At 41.3% G+C, this 10,436-nt stretch overlaps 1 protein-coding gene across 1 annotated transcript; it reads left to right on the top strand.

The window, feature by feature from the left end:
• Positions 1-6,987: 6,987 nt before the first annotated feature.
• On the top strand, positions 6,988-9,537 carry LOC102193793 (suppressor of cytokine signaling 3-like). Its single transcript, XM_005744313.1, has 2 exons — positions 6,988-7,176; positions 7,671-9,537. The coding sequence occupies exon 2, from the start codon at positions 7,795-7,797 to the stop codon at positions 8,410-8,412; it is 618 nt and encodes a 205-aa protein (XP_005744370.1). The 5' UTR covers positions 6,988-7,176; positions 7,671-7,794; the 3' UTR covers positions 8,413-9,537.
• Positions 9,538-10,436: the final 899 nt, after the last annotated feature.

Here is a 10,436-nt window from a genome sequence, read left to right as displayed (position 1 = left end):
CACACAGCAATGGAGTAATGGAGAGGAGGAAAAAAAGACAGAAGGTTGTTTGTTTCAGTGGGAAAACAGGAATTTATGAATTTTTCTCCACATTCGTTGAACTGTGGGTGGATCTAATTCTGGGAAACTGAATATTTGTGTGAGTAAGTATGTGCGTGCACCGAGAAAGAGAAGCACATTGTTTTTCTTCCCTACGAGTTTCGCGTGGTTTAATCTCACGTCCAAATGAAATGTCCTGTAGATTACCTCATGTCGATTGAAGCGTATTGTATAATTTGCAGCCACAGGACTTCGAAGAACCTGAGATTAGAACTTCAGGAAACTGGGATAAGCTGGAGTAATTTCTGGAACCGCCAGATTGTTTGTTTACATGCAAGCGTATGTTTTGGAACAGGCTGTACCTTCCTTCCAAGATTTTTAGTTAAGAACAGGAAAATGAGGGGAAAGGAGGCGGTGGTTTGGAACAAGTCCAGAAGAATTTCCTGTCTATAGGGAGTGCCCGACTAGAAGAGGACAAAAGGAAATGCCTTGCAGAAAGAGAACGGGAAAGGTCTGGCGGTTGCAAAGCACTTTACTGAACTCTAACTCAGGGCCGGTTAACACTTGTTCTTTTTTGTGATTAATGACTTTGCTAATGAGTCAAATGTTGCTGTATTTTAGGCACGGAGCCAGCGTAAAAAGTCCTTCTTTGTAAAATATGTAATCACAAAACATATCTGAAATACGCAGGAAAGGCCATGCAGACAGGGCCTCCCTCTGTTAGGGCCTCTTGGAAACACTGAGCTGCTGTTTTCGGAGGCCGCAAACCTCAAAGTGTAGGAGTTGCATTTCTCTGATGCAGGGCAGCAAAAAACAGGATTATCGAGAAAACAGAACTGCAAAAGGAGAAGAAATGCATCTGTCCTGAGCTGTTGATTTATGACACACAAGGAAACAAACACTAGCAGATGATGATGGAGAAGATGAAAGAACGTTCCTCTAACACTAAAAGAGAGTCAGACAGAAACACACCTGCGCTAGGAACAATAGGCTCCATTCAATCCAGCGAATGACATTTAGTCCATTTATAGTCTCATGATATGACTTCATTGTATCCGCGGAGATCACGTGCAAGGTCAATGAGGTCTCACAGACATACGGAAATGTTTACAGATACAGAGAATAGTTGCGATCAAAGCTTTCCTGCGTGTGACTGATATATCCCGAGACGTATTCTCACATATCTGAGTCGGATCTTTTAGATTGTCCAGAATGATGTCAGTAAATGCAAAATCCTCATTTGAGATGAGGTTGATCTACAGTTTGAGAATATCTTCCAGGTTAATCCCCTCTGATCCACTGAAATGTCCCTGTCCTGTCCTTAGTCCGTATCACAAGGATCCATCAGCACTTTTATCTCAACAGTAACCGCAAAACCTGTGTGTGAGCGTTGCACATATACACAATAAATCCTTCCGGAAATATCGCGCTTACTGGCAAAGCATGGGATCAAATTACTACTACTGCGTTATAGAGGAAGTTTGTGTTTCTGTGTTTGCATGTTGGTGCATTTGGATGAGCCCTACATCATTCTAGCATCTGCATATAATAAATGTCTGCATGCGCGTGTGTGTGTGTTCCTCGCAACACAAGGGCGATCATGTGTGTTTTGGCAGCACGTCCCCTCAGTGGAGTGCATTTAAACAAGGTGTTCTCGGTTAACAGTATCCCTCAGCAAACCTGCTATTATGGCGCAGACAGATTTATTACCAGCTGCCTGAATGACATCAGCCAGCTATTTCTGGGATTTGTGGGAATCAAAGTCCATTTTGAAGATCCCGATTATGTCATTAGCTCCCTCTGTCCCCAAGCATTCGATACTGATAAAAGAATGGTGGTGGCAGAGGCAGATGAGCCAAGATAGGCGGACAGCGTCACATCAATCATATTATCTGCACCGATCTGAATGTTTTGAGGCAACCCATCACATCTGGACACCGGCCATTTCAAGGAACGCGCCACGTGTGCATTCTTCAGAGACAGCTCATGGTCTGTGCACGGTTGTATGCCCTAACATACTTATGCAGTGATCAAGGAGGTGCAGATTGTGAAACCCAATGTGATGTTTTTGTTTTTTTTTTTTTCAGGTTGTGTATTAGCTGTGCATCACTCATGCATTAAGTTATCTGAATGAAATCAGTGGAAAACACAGATATTCTCCCGCAGCTGAGAGCTGGATGATTTATACGACTCAATATGTTGCCACCGCCTGACTTAACATAATGACAAAAACTGATATCTAAAAACCCAAATTTTTCATTTCATGGTGTGGTTGTGTGCCAGACTTTTAGGCCACTAAAAAGAAAAGTGCTCTTGTTACACTCTGGTTTTTAGATGGATTAAGCAAACAAAATAGAATGGGTTCATTAGTGAACTTTACAGGCATTGGTACACAGAGTTTGTTACTTTTGGACAGAGCCAGGAATTTCATTATGTAGCCGCATATTCAGGGCCTGCTACTCAAACTAAGTCCTGGCCAGAAATAAATAAGGATATTTCCCAAAATATTGAAACTATTCTTTAACAATAAATGGACTTTAGTTGCATTAGATTCGGCATGTTTGGCCTGTTATTGTTTGAAGTGAAGAATGGGATGTACTGGTATGGATCAGTTGTGAGAAAGCTTCACTTGTACCAACAAAAAACATCCAACCCGAAGCCACTTTCTGTGGAAAATTATGTGGATCTAGGCGACAACTCTTGATGCCATTTGTTCCTTTTCTTTCCCTTTCCTCCTTAATTTTGACAGTAATCAGAGTGAATGAATCACACAATCGCAGAGCCAACTCTTCCTGAATCAATTTTCGCTTATTATGCACGTCGGTGTCAGAAAAAGCCACTAATCCCAGGGGGTCTAAGATTTGTATGACTTATATGATTTAAAGATGTCAGGAATCTTGTGGGAGCTCCATCCTTACTGGAAATTTTCTAAAATGACTATTTGCATATTTCAGATTGAACTGATCAAAACAGCACTCCTCCCTTTGTCTCATGATGATGGCAAATATGAAAACAAACCCGCGTCTGGAAAAATGATCTCAAGGCCAACAGTGAACATGCAAATGCAAGTATATTCCACTTCCACTTCCTCATCTAGAAGGAAGAAGAATAATTGGCATTTATACAGAAATGGACCATAGTGTGTTGTAATGTAAATATTGCAACACTGCTTGGACTGGATAAGTTTGCTGGTCGTTTGCTTGCAGTCGTTAATCGAAAATAATTTATTCATGAAGCTTTCCCAGCAATTTAATAAGCCTAACATTAACACTTTGTCCAGAGATAATAATCTATGCACTGGGTGCATAACATGATTAAAGAGTTGTGTTTATCTCCCATGGTAGTGCTGTCAAACATTGCAATGATAGTTTTAGTGTGAAGAGTAAATTAATAGCGCTACGTTCTGCTTTTAGCCCTTCCCAGAAGGCAGCTATGACATTCATAAATAGACACCATGTGATACTAAGCGAGGAATGCTGCCTGTGCCAAAACGTGACACCCAATGTCAGTGCCAGCTTTCACAACTTTACAGATCATCAAGTGGGAATCAACCATTTATTTAAAAAAAACCTGCACGTTTAATCACCCGTGCACAGAGAAATACAGTCAACTATGTGGCAGTATGCATATTCAATAAAAGAGAAAAAAATCTGCACAGTCTGATTGTCTGTGAGCTTTGAATGGAGAGTGTGTTTTCAGTTTTGGAATTTTATTTTGAATTTCTTTCTTTTTCCTGAAAAAAACCGTTTTACTTCTCATGTAGTGTCGTCAGTTCTCATTAATAGGAAAGAGTAAATATTAATAAGAAAGCACTCGTCTCTGTCAAAATACAGGAACACATCTGCAACAGCAGAGTTGCGCAATCAGAGTGATGAATGGTATTCGTAGTGCGCATGAACAGAATATTCCCAAGTGTTTCCCGGACTAACCTCGTATGTCGTGAAAGACAACTCCACAATGGTTACAGTAAACACAAAATACATGGATATGTTTTCATCAACATATACAAGGACATATAAATTTGAAGAAGAAGAAGAAGAAGAAGAAGCAGAAGAGTAGCTTGTGAAAAACAGTGTTGCCATCTGGGTTTTTGTGGCATTCTCAGCTGCGGTGGTCATGCATAAGACTTCCCATAATTTACAGAAGCACAAAGACCGACATTGACAGCGACAGTGTAAGAAAGAGACTGAAAAAGTTACCAGGAAATCATTACTGAATGATTGGTAATAACACAGAAGTTGCCCTGCCCAATCAAAAAAAGGAAGTTTTACAGTAATTTAGTTCCAAATGGCGGTAAGTGGACAAACAGAAACAGGGGAAACAGGCAGGTAGAGACACAAAGTGCCATTGTTCATTCATCATAAAGACTAACACATTTTAGACTGACAGGCATACCAGGAATCTACCAGATTATCTTAGTTCATCAGTGTCTAGCAGTTCTACGGGAACTTTTGAGATTTCCTTTTACAGTCCTTCCTTTCGTGAAATACAATGTCTGTGTAAGTTAGCGCATTAGGAAATAGCGATTTTATTCTGGCTTTTCTGTGCATAATAGGATTTTAAAAGGAAAAAACAAAAGAAAAATGCTGTTACCAGTATTGTTGACTCAACTGGAATTCAGGATCAGTGCATTCAGCTGCGCAAACACAAAAAGAAAAAAAGAAAAGCAGCTCCAAAATATTTTGTTGAATAATATTTTTTTGCTTTTCGCCGCCCTTTCCAGTTGATAGGTCTGCTATTTTGCCCTCATACCCAGTGGGTTTACGGGAACCACGAGCTAGGGTAAATTTCCGAGTCAGTCTGGGAAAACCTAAACAGCTGTCTCTTTTTTTCTCCCTAACCAGTGGTTTATAGCTAAAAGCTAGCATCCGCTGCCATGTGATGCCTTGTCTAATCCACTTAGAACTAATTCTAAGAAGAACTACACAGAAAATTTGGTTGTTGTCGATGTATTTGTTTGTCAGTAGCTCATGCATTTGAACCTTTAAATATGAACAAATGCTCATTTTTGGTGTAGTATTTTCATTCGCTAAGACTACTATAAATATACGCCAGGGAATGGCACACACACATGCACACACACACTTAGCCTAAAAAACCAAATGTGTCATTGCCAAACCTTCCAGCCACAGATGTTTAACCGGAGTCCCACAGTGTGCTACAGCAACAGGGAAGAAAGCTGCCTCAGCTACAGGTCACTTGGTTCGCCTGCCACCTTGACTGACAAATGTATGCACAGCCTCAGTTTATTGTAATCGACCTGTAAAATTACAGTACACACATTAAACAGCCAAGTCAGCATCCCATAATAGTGTGCATAATTGTTCCTGTTGAGCACTGGGAAGGCAGGTTCTTTTTCCCAGCTTCAGTCAGCTTACTAGTTCATTTTTGTTCCAGTCATTCCTAGTATGGACCCTGGGGAGCCTTTGAATACCAAATTAATACTTTACATTGATGACACCATAGTTTTTCTGGAAACAAGCACGCTGTTACAGGGCTATCCTAGTGATCCTCTCCCATCCTGCTTGCCTGTATTAGACAGCACCTGACTCACCTCTGTGGACACAGCTGGTCTTTAACAAAGGCCATCAGGCACTCTGGCGTCACTCTATTTCCCTCAAGCTCCCCCTCTTGTCCTGAAGTTTGTTAAAAAAAAAAACAGAGAAAAATTTGGGTTTTTTTCTCTTTATTTCTATGGATTCCAGTTTGTGTTGAGAAATTTCAAATTCCTGTACGATTCCATGGCCCTGCCTAATAGATCTCAGCATTAATGAGTAAGCTGTATACAGATCCTGACATGAAAAAACAGCCTGGGGTTAATCTACAGCAGAACAACCAGCTGAAGCTGATGGTCATAGCTGAGTCAACAGGGAACACGATGAGGTGGACAGTATGAGCACTCTATCAGTCACAATTTACCAAAGATAGGCATTTCCACAACTGAACAACTGACTTCTGATGAATTTTTTAAAAAAAGTCCTTGTTTAACAGTTCTACAAACTGGCTTATAACACCCATTCAAAGTGTCTCTAAAAACATATTTTAAACATTTATTTTATAATCTGCCTTTACACCCGTTTTTATTCATGTGTACCCACCAAAAAGGGGGCAAATAAACAATTGCAAAGGCACTTTTTCAGCTGAAAAACAGCAGCACAGTCTCTGTAGAGAAGCAAAATGGAAACTGGTATTAATACGTGTATAAAGAGCTTAACATAGGACTTAAACTGCTCTATTTGATGTCCAGTATTATACAAACTATGCAGGTGTAGCTTCAAGACATAATAAATACCTTACAAATGATCACCGCGTCACATTAAAGCATATCAAGGTTTATAAGAGAGCGCTCAAATATCTCAGGGCGCTCATTAAAAGTGCACAAACGCAAACGGGAAAACTGTTAAACCATCTGACGACAAGAAGTAAACAATAACCCGCTGCCCTTGGAAACCAGCTGTTGCCGGTTGAGAAATAAAATCAAGTTTCCCAAAATCTGTCGCCCTCTATGGGAAGGCAGCGATGAGCATTCAAGCCTCTGTTACTATGAATTTCTCAGAAACCGATTGCACAAAGCGTCGCAGCTGAATCATTACCTCACGCTAATCACTAAAAGAGGAAGAGGAACTTTTAATAGGAAAAAAATGACTACATAGCCAAATATAGATTTATGGTCGGCGTCAATAAGCATCGAGGCTCGAAATCTACAATGAAGTTAAAAGTTTTGTGTGAACAAAGACACAGAGGTGCAGGAGGACTGCTTGGAACTCCTCACTAACTTCATTTGGAGGAACAGCAGCGGGGGGAGGGGGGCAGTGCGCTTCTCATAGCAGGAATCCTTTAAAAAAAATAAACACACGCTTCCTGTCAATCTGCCAGGAGAGCAGCTTTACTGGAAGTGAGGGGGCGGGGTCTGAAGACTCAGCCTCGTCTGTATAAAAAGGTTCACCGCTCTCTGAGAGGCGCACTCAGCTTGTTACGCACAGAGAAGGCTCTTTACTAACCTGCCAAAAAGAAAAGGCAAGACAAAAAAAAACTTTGAAGTTTTTTCTCAAGCACCCAAAAGGAGGCAGGACAACTCACTATCTGAGCAAGCATTTGGATTTAACTTAAAAGAGCGACTTTGGAGAAACATCACAGGTACGGACCAGTCTCTTTTCTCATTTTTGCACTCTCTCTCTGCAGCATAAAATCCTTATTATATAACCAGAATGTATAATTCATGTCAAGGGTGTTTAACTAACTGAGGCAAACAGTTTAGAGAAGCCGACCGTGGCATGTAAATTGCGCAATGAATATTATGCTGTCTTTACTGGAACTGACCGTGGTGCCTCAATCCCGAGGGCAGATTACACACACATACGCACATACACACTCATACACAAAGTTTCCCCGAAACGGCTGGAAGTTAGCTGAAGGATATTAGTCAAACAGGGAGAGAAGAGTAAGGCTGGGTAGCCCCAAAGTTTTAAACATGACATACAGTTATGGAAGGAAAAAAAAGTTTCCAGTAGTGCCTCTGGGAGTTTTAAGAGTATTCAAGTTGAATTTGTAGTTAAAGTTTAAATCAGAATTTTAATGTCTGTGTGATCAAAACTGAGTTTTAACCCAAGCCTCTTCTTTCTTTACTTCAGGTGTTTCATTCAGGCAAAGGCTGAAAACAGACCGCTTCTTGCCTACTCAAACAACCCTCACCCCTTCTCTCGTCTGTGCGGCACCTGGTGCTCCTCAAGCTGCCAAGAAAGCGGGCATAGCGCCATGGTAACTCACAGCAAGTTTGACTCCGCGATGAGTAGCAGCCCCTTGGACTCCAAAATGCGGCTGTCTTACCATTACAAAACTTTCACCTCGAAAACTCAGTATCAGATGGTCCTGTCCACTTTTCAAAAGCTCCAGGAGAGTGGCTTCTACTGGAGCACCATCACCGGCAAGGAGGCCAATGCCATGCTGGCGTCCGAGAAAGTGGGCACGTTTCTGATCCGTGACAGCGCTGACCACCGACACCTTTTCACCCTCAGTGTCAAAACGGCCTCGGGCACCAAGAACCTTCGCATCCAATATGATTCAAACTCTTTTTACCTGCAAACTGACCCTAAGAACGTTCAGTCTGTTCCCCACTTTGACTGCGTTCTCAAGCTGGTTCATTTCTACATGGCTCAGAATAAAGGGAACATTCAAAGTGGGAATATCTACTACATTTACTGCAGTGGGCAGAAGATCCCTCTGGAGCTCATCCGACCTCTCTCCTGCTGCATGTCCACTTTGCAGCACCTGTGCAGGAAAACCGTCAATGGACATTTGAACATTTCTTCCAAAAGAGACCAACTTCCTCATAATTTGAAGGACTTCCTCCAGGAGTATGACGCTCCTATCTAGTGGCATTTGACTGATCCCTGTGTTAAGAGTGTAATGGAAAAAACCTGGTTGGTTTCAGAGCACCTATACACAGTCGGGAGCTGCATTTGAGGAGTAATGAAGCAGTAGAGTCGACAGAATCGAGCCCAGGACTGAGCTTGTGAAGGGGGACCACATGTGTACTGACAAGATGTGTGTTGTTCTCAAAAAAAGACATTTAAAAAGACACTGGATTGAGGACCAATCCACAAAGAGGGCCAAGAGAACGAGAGCACTGCTGTGATCTGGTGGCACGAAAGAGAGATAACACCGCTATCTTCGTCTGCCTCACCGATGACGTGAAACTTAGTAAAAACCGAAGTGAGGTTCACAGCCAGCTGTCTACAGTGCAGTGACACATAGGTTCCCTCTGCCACCGCTGCTGCTGCTAACCAGTGTACTGTGAGGCTGTTTAGCTCACACATCAGCCTTAGAAAATGATCCACCAATTACAGCTGGACTGGCTTTGTTACTGGATGAGAATCTTGGATGTGTTAGCATTCTGGGATTTCTGGTCTAGTGTTCGCTGGAAATCCACAGACGATAAATGGAAAAAGCCAGAGTACAAATAAATGGACACTGATTGGTTTTCTGGGTTTATTTGTGCAACAGCTTGTGTGGGATGTATAAAGAATGGAAAATGTGGACATTTATATTTTTGATTTAGAGAACATGTTTACGCCAAATTTTGCCAGAACAAGACCACAGTTTGTTGGAAGGTCAACAAGACTGAATCCTCAGAGATTTTACTTGAGAAAGGAGCACCACTGCCAAGTTAAGCAAATACAAAGACACCCTTTTATTGGCTGAACGGTGTCTTAGTATTTGTGGCACAGGCAGGATCATTACTGCATTCAAATGAATGTCAACATCATTTTCCTTAAAACCATGAGCTAAAATGAAATGGTTGATCTTTTTTGTGTGTGTGCGCTTGTATGCGCCGTCTTTCATAAAGATGTATTTTTGCCAGCCCAACCACTTGCTGGGGATGCTTGAAGATAATTGAGAAGTTTGACGAAGCAAGCAGACTGATACAACTTTGCACTTATTTATATGTGTACAAACGTTTCACTAATTTATAATAAAGAGTGATATTTTTTCTAAAAACTGACATCTCATTGTTTTATTTTACTTTGCCTGTGTGTGGATGGGGAGTTGTGGTGGACACAAAGCTGACATGACACGCCTGGATCTTTAACTTAGGGTTACATACACATGTAGTTTAGTTTTCTTGCCACATAATTCAGGTCACAAGATTTCTACTCATGATTTCCACTTAGAGTTTACCAAGCGCCACCTTTAACCGAGATGGGAAACCACAGCTCTATATCTGACGCTATTTTTTTCTTTTCTTTTTTGATGTATTAAACACAAAGATATAAAAGGCGTTATACTTTCTCTTTTAAAAGATTAGCTTCCCCAGAAGACAGCATGCTTGGTTTGAACTTCAAACAAAAAAGTTATTTCTGAGTGTTATTTCCTAAGAGTATTTCTTCCTCTAACTGAGAAGCTGCCACACACAAAATACTCCAGAACTGTATAACAATCTAGTCTTCTAGAGAAGTACAGACTGCGTCCTTTATTCTTGCGTGACTCACTGGATTCTTTGTAGGTGTTGGTGTGACTTAACACGCTCGCACATGCACAGACATAATGATGCCGCAGTCTGCTTATAACACGAATGGATCTGATGAGTGTTCGTGTTCTCTGTCTGGTTCTCAGAAATGCTCAACACCCTGTGCACAAATGTATAAATAAGTCAACACGCGAGGTTTAGTTTAGTACAGAGAAATTCAGAGAGGTGACGTATTCACTGTTTCATATGATGTCAGTCGTGAAATAATGTGGAAAGCCGCTAGCCCGCTTAAGAACAGTCAGTTCTTAAGTTTTACCACGGCGTGTCTGAAACGTTTCTGCTCTAAGACAACAGTTTTGCGTCAGCAAGCCGTACTACAGGGCTGCAGGATTGAAAACAAAACAGGAAAGATGTGAGCCATTCTCCCAAA

This window comes from Pundamilia nyererei, unplaced genomic scaffold, assembly GCF_000239375.1.
Source record: "Pundamilia nyererei isolate P.nyererei 1_Seehausen unplaced genomic scaffold, PunNye1.0 scaffold00142, whole genome shotgun sequence".
In the NCBI taxonomy this organism is placed as follows: Eukaryota; Metazoa; Chordata; class Actinopteri; order Cichliformes; family Cichlidae; genus Pundamilia; species Pundamilia nyererei.
The sequence above is the reverse complement of the archived record's forward strand: the minus strand, read 5'-3'. Positions and strand labels throughout refer to the sequence as shown.